This window comes from Herpailurus yagouaroundi, unplaced genomic scaffold, assembly GCF_014898765.1.
Source record: "Herpailurus yagouaroundi ecotype Mexico unplaced genomic scaffold, PumYag 141, whole genome shotgun sequence".
NCBI classification, from domain to species: Eukaryota; Metazoa; Chordata; class Mammalia; order Carnivora; family Felidae; genus Herpailurus; species Herpailurus yagouaroundi.
This window is the reverse complement of record NW_024412396.1, coordinates 45,173,949-45,195,490: the sequence shown is the minus strand read 5'-3', so window position 1 is coordinate 45,195,490 and position 21,542 is coordinate 45,173,949. Positions and strand designations below refer to the sequence as shown.

General features: G+C 39.9%; 1 protein-coding gene across 1 annotated transcript in view; it reads left to right on the top strand.

Moving 5' to 3' along the window:
• SYNJ2BP (synaptojanin 2 binding protein) overlaps window positions 1-19,560 on the top strand; it is a 34,379-nt gene extending 14,819 nt beyond the window's left edge. The window contains exons 2-4 of the mRNA XM_040477549.1: window positions 6,931-7,067; window positions 16,734-16,829; window positions 18,824-19,560. Of these exons, the coding sequence (XP_040333483.1) occupies window positions 6,931-7,067; window positions 16,734-16,829; window positions 18,824-18,964 (374 nt within the window). The 3' untranslated portion in view covers window positions 18,965-19,560. The remainder of the gene's footprint in view (window positions 1-6,930; window positions 7,068-16,733; window positions 16,830-18,823) is intronic.
• Window positions 19,561-21,542: the final 1,982 nt, after the last annotated feature.

Here is a 21,542-nt window from a genome sequence, read left to right as displayed (position 1 = left end):
CCCCCCCCCCCCCCCCACCCCGATTACTTTCCCTCTCTTAAATGAAAAGATAGGGAAAATATTTACATTTTTGAGTTTGGTGGTTTGTTTTTGGTTGTTTTTTTTTGTTTTTGTTTTTGTTTTTTTTTTTTGGCTATGACACAAAATGTACAGGCAGTGAAAAAAATAAACTGGGTTTTGCCAAAATTAAAAATTTTGTGCATCAGAAGACACAGAGATAACACAGAATGAGAGAAGATATTTGCAAGTCATATATCTGATAATGGATTAATATCCAGTATATAAAGAACTCTTATAACTCAACAACAACAAAACCAATTCAGAATAAGCAAAAGACTTGAAAGATATTTCTCCAGAGAAGATATGCATATGGGCCAATAAACTCATGAAAAGATATTCAACATCACAGCTTTAGGAAAGTGCAAATCAAAATCACAATGATATACCACTTCACATCCCCTAGAATGACTATTATCTAAAAGACAAGTAAAAGTAAGTATTGGCAAGGATATGGAGAAATTTGAACCCTGCGCATTGCTTGTTGGAATCTTAAATGATGCAGCCACTGTGGGAAACATTTGAGCAGTTCCTCAAATTGTTAAAAAATTGCTATGTGATCCAGCAATTCAGTTCCTAGATAATTGCCCAAAGGAATTGAAAGCAGGGACTCAAATAGATATTGTACACCAATGTTCATAGCATTATTCACAGTAGCCAAAATGTGGAAATAACCAAATGTCCCCTGAGAGATGAGTAGATAACAAAATATCGTATGTACATACAATGGAATATTATTCAGCCTTTAAAAAGAATGAAATTCTGATACATGTTACAACATGGATGAACCTGGAAGATACTATGCTAAATGAAAAAGAAGCAAGTCGCAAAAGAACAAATATTGTATGATTCCACTTACATGAGGTATACAGAATATGCAAACTCCTAGAGACCTAAAGTATAATAGAGGTTACCAAGGTGAAGGGGAGGAATTACTGTTTAATGGGTACAGAATTTTTGTTTGGTATGATGAGAAAGTTCTGGATATGGATAGTGGTGATGGTTGCACAACATTGTGCATGTACTTAATGCCATTTAATTATACATTCAAAAATGGCTAGTGGTAGGTCGCGTGGGTGGCTCAGTTGGTTAAGTGTTGGACTTCATCTCAGTTTATGATCTCATGGTTTGTGAGTTCAAGCCATGCATTGGGCTTTGTGCTGACAGCTTACAGCCTGGAGCCTGCTTCAGATTCTGTGTCTCCCTGTATCTGCCCCTCCCCCCAGTCGTGTTGTGTCTTTCTCTCAAAAATAAATAAACATTAAAAAAATTTTTGGGGCGCCTGGGTGGCGCAGTCGGTTGGGCGTCCGACTTCAGCCAGGTCACGATCTCGCGGTCCGTGAGTTCGAGCCCCGCGTCGGGCTCTGGGCTGATGGCTCAGAGCCTGGAGCCTGTTTCTGATTCTGTGTCTCCCTCTCTCTCTGCCCCTCCCCCGTTCATGCTCTGTCTCTCTCTGTCCCAAAAAAATAAATAAACGTTAAAAAAATTTTTTTAGGGGTGCCTGGGTGGCTCAGCCAGTTAAGTGTCCAACTTTGGCTAAGGTCATGATCTTGCAGTTTGTGGGCTCAAGCCCCGCATCGGGCTCTGTGCTGACAGCTCAGAGCCTGGAGCCTGCTTCAGATTCTGTCTCCCTCTCTCTCTGCCCCTCCCCTGTTCACACTCTGTCTCTCTCAAATATAAATAAACATTAAAATATTATTTAAAAAAATTTTTTTAATGGCTAGAGGCACTGGGTGGCTCAGTTGGTTAAGCATCCATTCAATTTCAGCTCAGGTCGTGATTTCATGGTTGGTGAGTTCGAACCCTGGGTCGGGCTCTGTGCTCACAGTGGGGAGCCTGCTTGGGATTCTGTCTCTCTGCTTCTTTCTCTCTCTCTCTTCCTCTCAAAAACAAATAAACATTTTTAAAAAGTGGCTAAAAAGTTAAATTTTATGTTATATATATTTTACCACTAAACAGTGAGTTTGATTGACATCTAGGGAAAATTAGTGAGATTATCTTGGGATAAAAAAAAAAAAACCTGCATGCTGATAGTGAAGGAAATAAGGGTGTTTTGTTAATCTGGTATTCCTAATTCAAGAAGTGGCTACCATCATTGGTGTTAATGGACTATTTTGTTTCATTTTCATTATGTCCAGAATTATTATTTCTAGAGCAATATGGTTAAACATTGTTTTTTACCTTATAACTTACAAATTTTAAAGACAAGAATCTAAAATAAATGAAGGGCTTTTCTTTCTTTGGCCTGAAAGTAAGCACTAGGGACCGTGATTCAAGTGACAGAACTCCAGAATGACCAGTTCTTCCTCTGGAATATATTACTGTTGGGAACTGTTCTACAAGCATCATTCCAACATTGCTTGTTCGGCCAGCCCAAAGGCAAGTTGCCTCCCAAGATAGCCAGCCTTGCTTAGCAGATTTTTTTCCCTAAAGCAGTTGTTTCTATTTTCTACAACGATAGAGTATGGCAAAATGATTTAGAACTCACACTTTGGAATCAAACATCCAGATTAACCTTTTGTAAAATTACTTAATCTCTTCATGCCTCATCTTCAAATTCATCTGTAAAATGTAATAATCACTTCACCTGTTTGTTGAGAAGATTAAATGAGATAATGTATGCAAAGTGCATAGCATGGTAGCTGGTACATATTAAATGCTCCGTAAATATTAACTGTTGCTTCTACTATTACTGCTCTTATACATAAATGAGCCCAAGGTCCAGACTTGGAGACAGGTTGGGGGGTGTCCACAAGAAGGCATTTCTTGTTTGACTTTGCAGAGCTCCTATACAAGATGTACTTTCTTTCTCTCCTAGTCCTACGGTGGTGTAATTCTTATGCCATCTTTACTTTCTTGCATTTAGACTTCTTTTCCAAATTAGAGACCAAGCAGTGCATTTTAATCTTATCACGTTTAAAAAAAATTATTGGCACATTATAACCCGAGTTCACTATGTAATACTTCTTCATTCACTCACTTTTTAAAAAGCCATTGAGTCCTAGTCTTTTTCTTTTTTCCTCTCCCTCAGCCCCTTTTGGATCATAGATGCTGAGAGCTGAATTAATTGTATCCTTTAGGTCCATAACACATTGTCATCATCAGTAAATGCAAGGTCCCTCTCTGGTTTGATTTTTGTCCTTTATCCCTAAACTTCATCTTGTACCCTTTCCCCCATAGGTACCCATTCTAACATGTCTTTACATGTCTTTAACAATACATGTACTTTTGTCTTTTGTGTTTTAAAAAAAATATTTATTTATTTTGAGAGAGAGAGAGAAGGAAAGAGAGAATCCCAAGAAGGCTTTGCATTGTCAGGGCAGAGTCCGACTTGAGGCTCAATCTCATGAACCGTGAAATCATGACCTGAGCTGAAATCGAGAGTCAGATGCTTAACCAACTGAGCCACCCAGGTGCCCCTATATATGCATGCAGTTTTGTAAGTAGGTAATACTGTTTTGTGTGCATGGGTTTCTAATTTATAAGAAGATATTGGGCTATTAATAACCAACATTACATTTTAAAACCCTGTTACCTTAGATATGATTACTTAGTGCTTCTGACTTTTAACTGTATTTTAGTTATCAGTTCCCTAAAGTATAGACATCTAAATTACCATCAGTTTTACCCTACCACAAAACATGCTGCAGTTAACATTTTTACATTATCCTTTATAGATAGGATGATCACAGTGGTCCAAAATGAGATGCTTTTTAAGTTGAAGGGGACTATTTTAATTATAACAGGTATTCATCAAGACTCCCAGACAAACTAGGATCGGTGGTCTACCCTATTTATGGAAGATTTTCCTGAGACACAGTTGGTAATCAGCAGATACATACTGGGAGAGCCCTTCTCCTCCTGGTTGTTTCTAGCTGACATCTGTTGCAATTGATTGGTATGTGTGCTGGACTGACTGTTGTGTATTTTAAATACCACCCTTGCTAGAAACTCTTCATGATGGGGATGTCTGGGTCACCATAGATATACTTAATTTCAATAAGTTTGAGTTCCAAACCAGTCTTGTTCTAATAGTTGGATGGATTTTTTATCTGTCTTCTTATATTTTAGGACTTTCCACATTTGTACTGTGTCTTTTTAATCTTTTTTCCATCAAACTGTCCAGTTTGGGCTGTAGCAGGCACCACTGTTTATTGACAACTGCTCTTACAGTAACTACTTTGTAGATTATGAAGGATTTTTTCAGATTTGATGTTATTAGACCCTAGCAATTACCTTTTGAGGTAGAGAGGGCAGAACTTGTAATCCTTACGTTACAGAAAAGGAAACCGAGGATTAGAGGTACACTGACTTAGTAAGTCCACACATGTGATAAGTTATGGAGTTGAATTTATGACCAGGTGTTCTGCCTCTGATTAGCCTCTGCACAATCTAAAAGGGACAGGCAAGAGGGTAAATTTCTGTTTGTGGTTAAAGCAGGGACTATCCAGTTTAGCTTTATGTCTTCCTCAGAACATAACACAGCGCCTGACGCATAGTAAATGATTGGAAATTTTTAATGAACAGATGACTTGGGGATTAATGTAGGGCCCAGGTTTGAATTGGTAGTACTGCTGCCCAGTGCTTTGGTGACTCCCATTTTATTTCAGCAATGCTTCGAATTATGGGTGAGTTCAGTTCTCTAAATGCTCTTAATGAAGAAAGAGACTTCCTGCCAGCCTCAGAGTTTTCATGTTAAATGGCGTAGTGCATTTACAACTGACATAGCGATCGCTTATAAACATGCCATTGAAGCGTGACTTCTGGGTGAGAGTAGACTGTACTTACGTGTTCATAGAAAATTTCGATTAGATTTCTCCCACTCTCCTTTTTTTAGGCACTCTTCTGTAGCTTTGAATAACAGTAGCAAATTCCTTCCTCTTTCTAACAATTATATTGCATTAGGCTGCTTAACACATGCTTCCTATCCCCAAATCCCCAGTCATCTATAGTGTTTAGTAAAGATGTTAGATTTGAAAGATTTGCTCCAAATAGTTTGTGCTAGTATTGTGAGAGGCTGGTTGTCCTCAGCCACCTTGCTCAAACCAGTCACAGTTTTGAAGTGGTTTCAAAGCCTTCAACAATCAGGCTTCACCTACCTTTCTGTCTTCTCTCATAACTACCCACCATCCCCTTTCTCATAGTTATAACTACCCACCATCCCCTTTCCAGTACCTCCCACCCACTATGAAACAAATTAAGAGTGTTCTAAGAAAAACCATTTAATAACTTAAGTTTTCATACCCTACCCTTCAAGGAAGTTGAAATAGTCATCTTCTAGAAGTAGCTTTCTATCATGTATCTTAAATCCTTTTCATTCTCTACCTGCAGAGACTGTGCACAAGGTATGCTGTGTAGAGATGTTTCCTGCTGCTTCTCTCCTTTTGGCCATGTGTTTCTTTCACTCACAGATTGATTTGCTAGTACTTGTGTTAACACTGTGAGCTTTACATAGAAGCTTTCATCCTATCAATGGGGAGAATTTTTAAGAAAGCTCACGTATGTCTCCTTAAGTATCTTTTCTGTTGAAACCAATAGTAAGCTAGTGATTATGGCCATTCCTTCTAATCGTGCCACCAGACTTTTGTTTTTTCCATTGTTTCCAAACCCTTTTCTCTTTTCGCTGTGGCTATGAATTCTACAGTATCTGACATAAAGAAAACCCCAGGAGGTTCTTTCCTTTTCTTTTATATTCTTTCTTTTCCTTCTCTTTCCTTTATAAAAGTGGTTTTTGTAAAGTGAAATTCTTCCAACAGCTGAGTGGTGGGTTCATGGAAATGATACTTTGGTGGTCAGATGAGACCTCCTCTCTTAACTGATTTTTAAGAGTGCGGTAACACTGTTATTATCTGTAGGCACCATGTTGTACCTCAGATCTCTAGAACTTACTCATCTTGCATAACTGAAATTTTATACCTATTTAAATGACTCACAGAAGCAAAGAGTCAAAGGGTAGTTGCCAGGGGTGAGGGTGAGGGGCGAGATGGAGAGTTGCTAATCAGTGGGTAGTCCGTTCTCTACAGTGGATAAAACTTGGCAAACTACCTGAATATGTAGTTGTTTGCACTGAAAGTAGAAAAGGAAACAAGAGTGAATTTGGTGATTTAGTCCCATCATGAAGCTTCAGTTACCTCCCTAGTTCCTGACACTACTGCCCTTCATGCTAAGTAGAAGAAAAAATGAAACTCCTAAGACCATTTCCTCCAAAACACCTGCATACACAAATTGTCCTCAAGGTTGGGAGAAGAGAAGTATGAAGGGGAAGGTTTGGTTAGGAATCTCTCCTCCACTAAATTGAAAATAGTTCAGGGGCACCTGGCTGGCTCAGTCAGAACAACATGCACAATGCTTTATCTCTGGGTTGTGAGTTCAGGCCCCACTTTGTGTGTAGAGATTACTTAAATAAGTATTAAAAAAAATAGCTCATTTGCTAATTAGTTAAATGCATGGCTTCTTCTCATGAACACTGCTTACCCTGTTACATTCATATCGAGAAAGTCGAGAATTGGGTCCTCTGAAAGCCACCAGCAGAATCAAAATCAGATGTGAACAGAAGCACATCTTACAAGAATCACCATTATTCTTTCACTGAGTTTAGTATAGATTTTTCTTTTCATACTCAACAAACTATGTTGATTACCCTGTTTGTATTTTTAGTCTAGCTTGGTCTAAGTGGGCAACTCTGGGTACTGTTGACCTCTGTTGATGATACTTTTCATTGACCTTGCCTGGGTCTATTGACTAGTTAACGTTACAGTTGACTCGCCAGCCTCCCCTCCCCACTAGGCCTTTCCTCTTTCTTTTTCCTCTTCTTCTCTAATCCCTTTCTTCTTCGCCACTCTCTCCTTCACAACTCCTCCATGATTTTCTCAGGGCTGGGCTTCAACATCGTCGGTGGGACAGATCAGCAGTATGTCTCCAACGACAGTGGCATCTACGTCAGCCGCATCAAAGAGAATGGGGCTGCGGCCCTGGATGGGCGGCTCCAGGAGGGTGATAAGATCCTCTCGGTGAGAACTGGCTTCGGCCTCCTTCGCTGTTCCTTGCTCCCTAGACCCCAGTTCTTACCCTTGGCCCCTTCTTTGGGAAGATTTCTGCCTGCCTTTTTGGATCTGGAAATTTCTGGATTGTAGAATTCGGTGGGAGGGACCTTGATCAGTCACCTTTTCCAGCCCTGCCATGGAGGAAGGAGGATAATACCTCACTTGATAGCAAGGCCTGTAAGTCCAGAATATGAAGCTACTTACCCAAGTTCAAAAAACAGGGAACAGGGAGGGTGAGGGACCGATATGGGGAAAAGGACTTAAAACCCACAATTGTTGTCTTTCTTCAGTTATACTTTATCACCTCCCTTTTGTTAATTGAAACACTAATGTGTGTCTTCCTTTACTCCAAAGAGACAAAAAAGGAAGGTAGGAATTAAAGTGTCCTTTTTAGACTCAGATCCTTTCTCACCTGTTATTAAGAATTGGAAATTGGAAGGCATTCTCATTTGGATATGTGTCCACTGTGCTCCCATTTCACTCTGCTATATATTTTGCAATAAGACACTACATGGTAAGCATTAGTTTTTTGTTTTTGTTTTTTTAATGTTCTAGAAGTTCCTCAAGGGCAGGGACTGGATCTTTTTAAATTTTTTGTATCCTTGCACAATGCTCAATATGTATTTAACAGATGAACAGGTTGAGAAATCCAGGCAAGCCCAGAAAGGTTGGCTGATCCAAAATATAAATACAGTGTCATGGATGGTAACATCCTATTTTCGTCCTTCTCACCAACTGTTTTGCCTCTTTTCAGTCCATTGAGCTGCTAGATCCTGTTTATTAATTTGAGAGGTACAGTGATAAATACCTTTATCCCAAAACGATCCTGAGAAGCTTACAAGCAGATTATTTCCTATCGCTCCCTGGAGAAAGATATCCTAAAAACATGAAATCAGCTTGAATGGTACATTAAGGAAAATTTGAGAGTGAGTTGTTAAAGGTATAGCATGTAGTTAGAAACTATGCATTTTAAAGTGCCATTTACCACATTGTCTCCAGGAAACTGGGGCCTGGGTTACATTTGAAAAGTATAGGGGTTAAGAGGACAACCATGTTATTCAAAAAAGTTTGGTAAAAGATAGATTATTGAAGAATGAGAATGGTTAGTTTTTGAGCACCATATGCTGAGCAATATGCTGAGAACTTTAAATTTGTTTAATATTGTGGTAATCCTACGAGGTGGATACGTTTATTATGACTATTTTGCAGCTAAAGAAGCTGAGTTCTTAGTGAAGTCAAGCCGCTCGCCCAAGGTCACACAGCTAGTAGGTGGCAGAGGGCTAAAACTGGTCTGTCTGAATTTGGAGCCTTTACTCTTAATCAGTATACTGGTAAATGAGGAGCTCAGACTAGTTCTCCTAAACAGAAAGTTGCATGTGAATTAATAGATTTTATGTATGGTTTCATATAAAAACTGAATATAAGGGATAGAATTAGGGGAAAAAAGGACATAAAGCTCACTATGAGAGAATTTATTAGACATAAGCTGAGATGAGGGGCCTTACTTATGTGGGTCATTGCCTCACGGAGAAAAGAAATTACTGGAAGGTCCGCTCGAGTTTTTTAAAAGGGTATGGTAGGAGATAAATGGCCATGAAAAGAAAAAGTAGATGTCGAAAAAACTCAACTCGCTTCTTTTTAAAATTTATAGCAAGGAGGATTTTACTTTATCAAAGTAAAAGAAATATGAGAAATATTACAAAGATCTATAAAAGATATTAAGTATTAAACAAATATCTGTAAGACACATAACAAAGAATGATTCAAGTTTATGTTTTGGCCAGTTAAGACATGGCAAAGAAAAGAGGGAGGAAATGCCCGGCAAAGAAAAGGCAAAATTTTAAGACAGATATGGAGAGAAATAAAGGGAAGCTGAGAAAGAGAAAAAGCATGTACAGGAGGACAAGGCCAGTATATTCTCTCCATTCTTTTTTCTTTTTTTAAATTTCTTTATGTTAATTTTTGAGAGAAAGAGAGACAGAACGTGAGCGGGAGAGGGGCAGAGAGAGGGAGACATAGACTCCGAAGCAGGCTCCAGGCTCTGAGCTGTCAGCATAGAGCCTGACACAGGGCTTGATCTCACAAACTCATGACCTGAGCTGAAGTTGGACACTTAGCCGACTGAGCCACCCAGGCACCCTTCTCTGTTCTTTCTGGGGCTATCTTATTTGACTCCAGTTTCCCTTCCAGGAGTTTGCTCCAAAATTCTTCTTTCTAGACCCTGTTCCTTAAGAAATAAGCTTCTGTTGCCTCACCATCTTATCCCCTTTCTGTCCTTAGGTTAACTTGTTAGGCATTAACCACTAAATGGTTATGTCTCCTCTGTAACTCACTTTATCCCTTTGATGTACTTAAGTACCCGATTACTGGCTTTGGAGTCACTTCCTTAGCACATTCATTTTGGATAACTAATAGAAGTATCATTAAGGGATCTAGGTTTCCTGTGAATTATTATTGACAATTCAATCTTTCCATTTCTCCCCAGATTATGCCCATGTTTTTCAAGGAATATTAAGTAATTGCATGACTTACCATGCAATTTAAGGCCCTATTGCATCTGACCACCATGAAACAAAAACAGATCTTACCAATGGAATAGAGCTGAGGTTGACATGAGGGCTAGAGATGGAGATTCCTCACCAAAGTTTATTTTGTGCATGTGATAGTGAGGTGATTTAATATTTGTATAGGTTACCAGGGAACCTGGGGAAATTTTATTTTTCTGAAAAAAAAAGTTAAACTGCCTAGGTTTATTTTCCTTGTGTGTCTGCCTCAATGAAGGGAGGTGGATAGTCAAGAATAGTCAGTCCTTGGCCAACTCTACATTTTTATGAAGCTCAGGAGCTCAAGGTGATGTGGCTGAGTTTTGCATTGAATAAATGAATATTCCATTTTGACCAAACCCCTTGTATAACAAAATGGTACACACAGATTGGGCCACTAGTCAGCTCCATTTCTTGTTCTTGTCAAATATAATTCTTAATTTGGTGACTGAAAGAGTTCATTTCAGGATCTTGGCAAGAAATTAAAATATCCAGAGTATAATCAGAAGTCAATGCTTATTAAATTGAGTCCATTTCTTCTCTACATTTTATACATTTATATTGATATTATTCTATAGTTAGAGCTCTTGAGGCAATTCAAACAATTTTTTTCAGGCTATTCAAAATTGTTAATCATCAAAGAAAACTAAATTTAACTCAGTTTATTAATTTCCTAAGACAGAAAATAGGAAACTCCATTTTGAAGACTGCTAACAACTATAGTTAAAGGGAAAAACATGTATGTTTCCCTATATGTTAATTAGAACACCACCATTACAGTTCTCCGAACATTCAGTCAGCAAAATTTTCTAGCATGTTGCAAATCTGCCATATCTCAAGTTCAATAAAACTATGCCATGAGTTAAGGAAGCTGAAGTAGCAAGTTTAGCAATGTTCTAGGTTTCTTGGTTGAGTAGCTTGGTACTAAAAGTGAGATCCACGGACCATCTGGCCATTACTTGCGATCTTATTAGAAATGCAGTCTCAGAAACCCTCCCAGACTTACTGGAATCAAAATCTTCATTATAACACGATCCCTGGGGTATGAATAAAAAATGTGAATAAATTTTGAGAGGCATTACTGTAGGCAAGTGCTATTGAAACGTTTCACGTTATGACCTATAGTAGGTAATACACACACATGCACATGCATACAGACATAATTGAAGCAAAGTTTAAGAAAATAATATCTCTTCTATATGTGATACATTCTATTATGTTTTCTTCTAATTTCACTTTTTTAAAGTTAAATACTGCTCTTGACCCACTGGATTGACCTCACTATCTTCTGTGATGGGTCAATAGACTCATATTTGAAAATCACTACTTTGGTAAATGGAAAATCACTGATGAAATCTGTGTATGCACAGCATATGTATTAAATAGGGTAAGTAGGCTGGATGTAGAGACCACTAAAGTTTGTTTCAGTTAGTTTAGATTAGAATTAACTCAGACTCAGAATCACGTGGATGGCTTGTGAAAGCATGTATTGCTTTTAACTTTTAAGTTCCCAAGTGAATGCTAATGCTGCTGGTTCTGGGATCACGTATCGAGAACCTCCATTTATTAGTATGGGTGGTGACAAAGAGTGAGCTCCACATACATTTAGGGGTAAAATCTACGGAACTTGGTGGTTAGTCAGTATGAGGTAGAATCTAAAAATGCTTAGAGGAGGCAAATTTTGGAAAGCCAGTTTGGCTTTGGATTAGAGGTGGCCTTGTCATGAGACAAAGAATCATAATTTGTTTTATGGGGCTGTTTTACCTTGAGGATAAGAAATGGTTTAAAAAAGACATTCCCTTGGAATGTCTAAAAGCCTCTTGTTTGGGTTTTGTTTTTGTTTGTTTGGTTTTTTTTTTAGTTTATTTATTTATTTTGAGAGAGGCAGAGAGAGTACAAGCAGAGGAGGGGTGGAGAGAGGAGAATCCTAAGCAGGCTCCATATGCAGTCAGTGCACAGAGTGGGCCTCGAAACCACGAAACCACGAGACCATGACTTGAGCCAAAATCAAGAGTCAGACGCTTAACTAACTGAGCCACCCAGGCGCCCCCGTGGGTTTTGTTTTGGTTTTTTAAGTAATTAGAGTAAGTGTCCTTTTATATTAGAATACCTTTAGGCTTAACTAGGAGAGTTGAAAGGCATAATTCGTATAATTGGCGTGTGCCCTGTCTAGCACCTTCTTTTGCCTGATATTACCAATGTCTTTCTTCCCCATTGGCAGAAGGAGGCTCAGGTGAGGACCAAGGTTACACACTGAGTCACTGGCAGATAAAGCTGCTGTCAGAGTCCAGGCCTTTCAGCATTGTATAATACTGATAATAGGTCAGTCGGGCTCTTACAGGGTGCAGTCTATGAGCAAACCTCAGGAGATCACGTAACATTTATTCTACTCAAGTGTTGTTCAAAGTACTCTTTAGATATAACAGGAGTTATAATGATGAGTTTTGCAATACAGCCTTTCCAAGTTATTTACAGTACAATGTAAAGTGATGTAATATAGGACAGAGTTCGCTTTGAGCTTTAAGATCACTAAATAGTATGGAGATACAGAAAAGTAAATCACTCACACTAGAATTCTTTAGAAAGGTCTTGTCAATGAAGTGGCACTTGACTAAATTTTAGCTTCTTAAATTTTAATGCTGCTTCAATATATGCACATGAATAAAAATATATAAACAACTTATATTTTATACAACTAAAATTTTTTAAATGTATAACATTTGAAACAAATGAAACTGTAAAACCAGTAAAAATTCAGTGAACAACATCAATATGATGGATAGTGATATGTTCCTGAAATAAAATCCTTACTTACAATGTAAACTTCTATGGTTTCATGTTGTTGTTTTTTTATTTTTGAGAGAGCAGGAGTGGGGGAGGGGCAGAGAAAGAGAGAGAGGGAGACACAGAATCCAAAGCAGGCTCCAGACTCTGAGCTGTCAGCACAGAGCCCAATGCGGGGCTCGAACCCAAGAACCTGCGAGATCATGACCTGAGCCGAAGTGGGCTGCTTAACCAACTGAGCCATCCAGGCACCCGTATGGTTTTGCATCTTAAAGTGAAGGTTTTGCGGTCAGGCTATTTGAGTCCTGGCTTTGCTGCTTCCATTCTTTATGCCTGTGGACAAGCTGCATAGCCTTTCAAGTTTTTCATCTATAACATGGGGGGTTCCTAACTCATGGGATCATCGCGAAGACTAAATAGGTTAGTACATGTAAAATGAAGAGACCTCTCCAGACATGATGATAAATATGCAGTGATTCCTAGCAATTAGTGTTGGCTGTGATTGCAAAGATGACTTTGACCTCAGTACTCCTGCCATCGCATGTCATGTAGTGACTCAGTTCTCCCACTTGCATTCATGTCACTATGAAACTTGGCTCTCATACTGAGCTCTGGTATCTTTGGCATTTGTTGACATGACTGCTTCATTATTTGTCTCTAAGAGAAAACACTTATTTCCTTACAATGAAAAATACAGTTATCACATGGGGTAGATTAGTTACAGGAGCCTTCTCAGTATAATCAGCAGTCTCACACCTATTCTCTCCCCCAGGAATTAACTGGAAAGTTGAGTTGTTGAGAATTCATTGTGATGGTTCTAGGACTCCTGAAGTTCTTTCCCTGTGGCATGGCTACCAAAAACAAAAAACAAAAAACAAAACACTAATCAGAAGGTGGCTTTGTAGCGTGAAATTAAAGTCCATCAACTAGAAAACTATATTCACTTCTACATTATAGATAGCAAGACTGATCTTGTTAGATACATAGAATTTTTAAAAAGGGAAGTGTATTCAGATGGTGGAAATAGCTAGGGCACAGGTATGAAGGTAAGAATATATGTTTTATGTCCTAGGGACAGTGAGTTATATGACTTAGAGCACAGTTATGAAAAGGAATAACGTGAGATTAAACTGGGAATGTGGGTTGGAGCCATTTCCTGGAGGACTTTGCATACCAGAATGAAAAATCAGTCATTCTCCCTGCCTCCAGTTTTGTTTTTGTTTTTAAGCAGTAAAGTGGTATACATAGGATTGTACTTTAGGAGGATTGATCTGGAGACATAGTGTTTGAATAGGTTAGAGTGGGGGAGGGCCTAGAGGAAAGTGAATCAGAGAGAAGGTGATCATGATAGTTCATCTGAAAGCATCCACAGCCTAAAGAGAGAGGCAATTCAAAGAAAATCGTGTACGAGGAATTATACTATGTTAGGCTATAGGATTTGATAGTCTGTTTTATGTGAAGATTGACAAAGAGTGGAGTTTAAAAATATTATCAGAGTTTTAGTCTGAAGGAATGGTAGTAGCAAGAAGAGGGAAGTTGGGATAGTCTGGTTTTGTGGGAAGTAAAAAAGGAGGCGTTGGATATATTGATTGGGATCTAACAGAATATTTGGGTTCAGGCACCCAACAAGAAACTGGCAAATCCAGAAGTAGAAATAAGGATAAACATTTGGGAGTTGTGTTGCAGATTACAGGTGAAATTGTGAAAGGTCATCATGGTAGAGAAGTTCAGAAGACAGAGGACTACTGACATGGAGGAATATTTACTCGCCTTAAAGAGGAAGGAAGGGAAGAGGCATCAGGAAAGGAATCATTCAAGAACTAGGAGAGCTACATATGCATAAGCTGAGATTGGAGAGAACTGCAAAAGGGAGGAGGTCTGAAGACAGGAAGGGCTGTAGGATTTGGTAATGGGAAGTCACTGCTGAGCTGCAGGACAGCATATGCTTTCCTCCCACCTTATATTACGAGAGTACCAGGGAATAAAGAGTGAATGGCTGCTGAAGAAGTGGAGGATAGTGCTTTCAAACGAAGTTTGCAATGAAAGGAAGAGGAGAAAAGATGGGAAGAGGGTGATAGTGGGTTCAAGAAATATTTATATTGTTTTCTGTGTAAATGAGGATAATTTTAGTTGAGAAGGAGCCAAGAGCAATAATAAAGGAATCAAGAGGAGCAAGGAACCACTTAAGTTCTATAAGAAGGCTAGAAGGGATATGACCAAGAGCACTAGGGAATAGCTTAGCCTTGGTAAAGGAAACATCTAATTCAGAAAGAAGGGCAAAGCAGCAGCGGGAGGCTGTCCTGAAACTTGGAACGAGGTGGAAAGAAAATGGAGAGTGTGTGGAAAGTTATCCATATTCTCAAGAAAGATAAGGCAAAGGAATCTGCAGAGAGAAGAGATGGGGTTGGAGTTGGGGTTTGATGGTAGGAATGGTCTGGAACAGCTGCCGCTGGGAATTCATTAGGGGTTTCACCAGGTTAGTAGAGAGGTCATGAGTATATAGCAAGTGTCAGCCAGCATGGATCTGTGCTGGAAAGTGTGTGTGTGTATTTTTCCCCAGGAACATTAAACTCAGGACAAGGAAAGTAAATGCAGTGTGTTGTACAGGTCTGGAAAGATGGCAGAAGATTATAGGGGCTAGGGATTCGAATAGTTTACCAAGTGCTTTGTTGAAATAACAGCAAGAACTCCTAGATGGGTAAGGATGCAAGTAAAGCCTAAAAAGGTTAAAAGATTTTGATGAGGATAATGAGCACATGGAGTAGAGGAATATGAAGTGTGAAAGGAGTATAAATTGTGGTCCGGGAGTTTGAGATAGTGGAGCTGAAGCATGCCCATTGCTGAAGTCAAAGGCATATGCCAGTTGGTGACTAAAGTGGAAATAGAGCAGGAAACTGTTAATATGGAAAGGTAGACAGTCTGTAACACCAAAGTGTTGTTAGTTAGATTAATTCACCAAGGGCATTGGCAGGGGATTATATGGAGAACCTCTTGGAGAAGGAAGATAGTAACAAGATGAGAGGCTTGAATAAGTCAATGGCTTGAGCTTCAGCTGACAATAGTTAGAGAATAGTTGGTTAAGTGTCCAACTCTTGATTTCAGCTCAGGTCATGATCTCATGGTTAATGGGATCAAGGCTCACATCAGGCTCCTTGCTGACAGCACGGAGCCTGCTTGGGATTCTCTCTCTCCCTCTCTCTCTCTCTGCCCCTCCCCTACTAGTGCTCTCTGTCTCTCTCTCTCAAAATAAATGAACAAAAAAAGAATAGTCAAGGTGGAATAGAATAGTCAAGGTGGAAGAATTATAGCACAGAAGGAACCGTAAATTGCAAGGGCACTTTAACCTTCCAGTATTTAAAAACACTAGCCCTAGCTCCTATACCTACTGTGACTTAGGGTAGAGTTTCTTCATTGTGAAGACAAGATAAAAATGGTGTCTACCTCATAGGATTATTGTGAGAAGTACATTACGTAGTGTATGTGAAGCATACAGCACAGAACCTACCAAGTAAATACATTAAGTGTTCTTGGTGCTGTTGCTGTTGCGGACACCAACATGTACCAAAGATGTGTAAATCTTGCATAGAGTGGGCTATGCTGTGTCACTGAGTACAGCACAGGATAGATGTCACTTGTGGACACTGTCACTCCTGACGCTAAAAAGTATTACTACCACCGGTCACCTCTCACCTCTAAGTGGTAGGACTGACCTACACTGAAACATTTTTTAGGACTTTATATCATCAAAGAAATAGTGTAAAATTAGTAAATTGGAGAAGGATGGGAGTATTCATGGAATCAAGGGAAATTGTTCACAATTGAATAAGACCAATAAAATGGGCTAGTAGGTTTGTTTCGTAGAGTTACATTTGTAGAGTTTCATCAAGTTATATTTCCAGAGTTGACTCTGGCAATGCTAAGGATTAGGAATATAAAGGATAGAGGATAACTCGGAAGACCATGTCGGCTGTAGGGAAGCAGGCTGATGCTCATGGAAGACACACAAATACTGTAACAGAAACCCAAGTGTCAAAATGAGACAGGCAGTAAGAGCTAAGGTGAAGGAGAGACTTTTTTTTTTTTTAACCTTGGTGCTCTTCAAATGGCCCATGGAACCTCAGTTCTAGGAAAACATAGCTTTAAAAATGACAAAAGTTACTCTGAGTTCTACGTAACATTCCCATTCTCCTAGCCCTTGGAATTTGCTCTGTAGTTTTTTAAATGTCCAGTCACATGAATGTAAATCTTTGACTTAGGAGAATTCACATTCTCCCTCTCTCACTACTTTTCTTGCTGTTTTTGACAGGTAAATGGCCAAGACCTAAAGAACTTGCTGCACCAGGATGCTGTAGACCTCTTTCGTAACGCAGGCTATGCTGTGTCCCTAAGAGTACAGCACAGGGTAGGTGTTTATTTGCAGCCAGCGAGCTGGCACCAGGCTTTTGTGGGAATAAAGCCTCTTCGGTAGTGCGTTTGGCTTTTTTTCCCCCTCCCATTCTCACTTTTTTAAAGAGCTTGTCTGGCACAGGCAGGGGTCTGCAGGGACTTCCGCTTATCATGAAAGGAAATTCAAACATTATGCTTGCAGCCTAGGTCCTGGCTTCAAGGTGACGTGCCTTAAATATAAAGCGTGACAACAAAATTTAAATAAATGGGGAAAAATACAACCAGCATCAGTTTTATTTTTAGTAGGGAGGGAAGCCTATGTCTGCCCTTGAACATACTTATTAAGGAAACTCAAAGTGTAAACGAAAGATGGTGGATTTTCTGATACCCACTATGTGCTTTTCCCTGTCACCACCATGAACCCCATTTCTTACCATCTTGATGACACTGTTGACCAAAGCTATAATGCTCAGAGGGGAACTCCAGGAAAAAGGAAATGGATTTCGGAGTTTCATCAAAGCAGCACCTATCCTTGCATCCACGTCTTAGTTCCTAGTGTTTAATAATTTGGATGATGGGTGGAGAAGCCAGGTAGACCTAATTCTTTCCATAGCACCAAGGACTTCAGAGTGCGTTTACAGCATAGGTTCAGTGTGCCTTTAAAGTTACTCCCTCTAAAATTAATGCTGTCCTGCCTCACTCAGCTCTTGAGTGAGGCTTCAGAGCCTGAAGAAGGGCCTAACAGGAGATAGTTCAAAATTGGAAGGGGCTAGGCATGAAAGACACTTGAGAAAACAGCCATGGTTGCAAGCAGAATCTGCATGTGATGGATTCGAAAACAGATCCATAAGCGACAGTATTGGTAATCAGCTGTTTCTGCCTTGGCTCTTCTGTTTCTAAAGCATGGAAGGCTTTGTGCAATAGATAAAGGCAAGTAACGAACACAGGTATACACTTCAGGTATGATTAGTGCTTTTTGAAGGCATGTGGGAAATTATTTTCAAAGTTCACATTTTAGGAAACATCCATAAATAACTCCTGATAAAATTTCTGGTCAGAGAATTGGCCTAGCCCTAAAAACCATATCTTACTATTGGCATGCCTTCTCAGGAAATCTCAACAGGAAATGAGTGAAAGATGTAGAGGTAGGTGGGAGAGAGGACAGAAAAGGTAGTTTGTGCGGTGTTGCCTTTCAGATGGAATGGTCAGACTTTTCACTGGTTGCAATGAGGAGGTCGATACCATTGAACTGAAACAAGATGGTATTATGACTCATAACTGCAAGTTAGCTATTAAAAGTTAATATTAAGAAAGGCCACCAGCCTCAAAAGGGAATGCCTAGGCAGTGGAAGGTTATTACCACTTGGATATGATTTTTTCTTTTTCCTTATTTCCCTCCGAGTCTTTTACTTCTGTTTCATATAAATTTCATCTCTACTGTGCCCAGTGCTAGAAAGTAGAGATGAAGGACATGACCCTATATTAGGAGGGAGTGGGTGCCTTTTGGGAATTGCAAAGTATTTCCCAAAATGGCACCGTACCTGTGTTAACATTGCTCAGATCTGCTCTTACTGTTTTCTGATGACTGGCAATCTTTCTAAGTAAACATTTCTAGGAAGGTCGACACTCCCTGCCCCCGCCCAATAATTTCTAGCTTCCCCACAGGATCAATAGGCTTCAGCTCATGTCTTCATTGTCCTAATATGATAGACATAGAGCTTGGTGGAGGCAGTACAGAAACAGAAAGAGGTTATCTGCTTACCTTCGGATCCTTTTAGGTCAGTAGCACAGCAAGGTTAAACACCTCCCCATCAGACTTATTTCCAGAGAATTGATGACGCTGATGTACCAATCTGGAACAAACAGAGAGGGCTCCCGCTAGATAGTTCTTGGAGGTTACAGCTTTGGGTGGTCTGGACCCGGGTCATGTGTCAGTGTGGACATTTCAGTTGGGGTAAACACACATTGGTCACTAGAGTCACTAGAGTAATGTTTTTCTTTTCCTTCCAGTTACAGGTGCAGAATGGGCCTATAGGACATCGAAGTGAAGGGGAGCCGAGTGGTATCCCCATAGCTCTGGTGCTGGTGCCAGTGTTTGCCCTCACCATGGTAGCAGCATGGGCCTTCATGAGATACCGGCAACGACTTTGAAAAGCTTGCTGTCTTCCAGTGCTCCCAATAGAAGATACATTTCTCTCTCCCTCTCACCCTCCTCCCCTGCCATTCTCCCATATCCTTCCCTCTCTGTGTAGCCAACACATCATTTTAAGAGACTGCTACCTAGCCAGGACCTCGCCACCCAAATCTCCAAGTCCTTATATTCTAATGGGAGAGTGAAGGCATTGTTTGAAGACAAGACTTGGCTTGGAACAAATGGGGAGTTAATCTGTTTTGCTAGGACCACCAATAGAAGTTCAGCTACAACCCAAAGAGGGAAAGGTCCAGTCTTCCCATCAGCACGGGTGATACCTGTTCCTTAGCTGGCATGCCTCAAAGGCCAGCTGTGTGCTGCAAGAGAAGAGAGGATTTTTCTCCTTAATGATCTTCCTTGGGAAGTTTTTGTGGCCTTTATTTAATTTCTAACTACATACTTGGGTGCCTATATCAAACACAGGATGGTGAGGAGAGCATTTTTGCTTTTTCAAAAAAGCAAATGCACACACACACACACACACACATATCTACACATCCATATATGACAGTATAATAGTGATGCCTCGTGGAGAATTAAAGAAGTGGAAAGCGGCTCTGTGGTTTCAGGTTTCTGTTATAAGGGATGTTCTGAATGGAAGAATGCGATGCGTAGCAGAAGTTGAGGGAGTGAGCCTTACAAAGATGCCCAAAAAGAAAAAGAGAAGACCAAACCAACTAATCAGAAATCTTAGAACAATATATCTTTTTACAATAGCTGTGGTGGAGTGGAGGTAAAATGCCATAATCCAGCTTCATGTAAGTCAGTCTGTTCCCCAATCTTTGAAGTGCAAAGATAAATCTGACTGGTCTCTGGGCTGCCCTAGGGACCTTTTTGGTACCTCACAGTCCTGTTAAAGGATCAGCTGGCATGATTGTGGTGGTGCCTCCAAGGTGGCACCTGAACCCTCTCAGGCCATCTAACAGACTTTTGGTCTCTAGAAATAGGCAAATTCTGAGTGATGGAGCCGCTCTCTGTCAGGACAGGCATGAAGCAGCTCTGCTTACAACTCAGTTGAGAGGGTTCGGATCACAGGTAGTTTTGAGAGGATCTAAACACCGGCTGTGGCTTTGAATGAACAAACCATTTTGCAGGGAAGGGGAAGAAAAGAGTTTTATCTTAGTGGATAGGGAAGTTTGGTGGATGTTTCATGGGGAGACCTTGAGAGAAGGAGATGGATGAATGGATGCTCAGGAATACCAAAGACATTAATGAGATAGGAACCAGTCCGTTCATGTGCTACTGAATGTTGGTTTTAAGGCCCTAACTAAGGAGAGCTGAACCAAGACAGATTCTCTAGCTTAAAAAGAAATCATTTCCGCCCTCCAGATATACTGGCTATCAGCTACAGGCCTTACATGATTCCGACAGCAATAGTGTGAACACCTGCCCTGAGGCAACCAGCCGTGTCCGACTTTTAGCGTGGATAATCTAGTCAATATTTTACACTTGTTGGTTGGACAACAGCTTTGTTAAGACACTTTTACAAAGAATGTCAAATTTATACTGCAGACAGCAAAAGGGAACAGTTCCTGAGACTCAAAACACTTGGGAAAGTTCCCTGGAGAAAGGGGACAAATTGAGGACCCTTGAGGAGCTCACAGTCTAATTAAGGCAATTCATAAATAGATGAGAAGTTAAAAGTATATCATCAGGTTAAGTAACAGTTGAAAACAATAAATGGAAAAAGAAACTCAGAACATGATGTAGCAACAGAGATGTGCAGGCAGCCATCACATTTTTTTTTTCAGGAATTCCAAAAAAAAGCTGTCACATAATGACATCAGGCCAGAGTGTAAAGGGAAGGCTTTTAAAAATAAAAACCTTAGTAAGACCTTTCCTCTGGGCCAACCATTGCTCTAAGGAGAAACTTGCTTTAAACAATCGCAGTAGGACTTAGGCTCTTACACCTGAACTGTTCAGTACCTTTGAGACTCACTTAGACGACTGTACCTGTAGGGCCCACAGAGAGTACGGACGGTGTTCTAGTTCTCACCTCAACCAGTCCCGCTGTGGAGGCACCACGCTGGGTGCCTGCCCTGCGTTTGGAGGCTGGTGCAGAAGCTTCCACAAAGGGCCTGCTTACCTCCCGGAACTCATCTCAGGGTTTGGACATCAACTCTTGAGAGGACCTTGAGACATTCAAAATAAATAGGACATTTATCCCCTTGTTGGTAGAAGTTTTGCTTTGTCTAATAATAGGGATTCTTATGCACTTTAATAATTTAGTTTTTTTCTGGAATTAAACAGCATTAAAAGATCCAAGTTTTAGGCATGATTCAAGTTTTAGGCAAGTATGCCATTCAACTTTCCTGATTCTCTAGAAAACTTTTATTCTGGATGAAGTATTGAAGTCCATTGTGGGTCATTTAAAAAATTCATGATCTATATAGATCTTTCACTTTATAGATTGTGTCTAATATTCCTGCTACCTAAATTACTATGTACAAGTTTTAAAAATTGAATGAAAGTATTTTAAGATCATATACTTAAAACACTTCTGTATTTATCATCTTATATGAATAATTTTAATAAGAC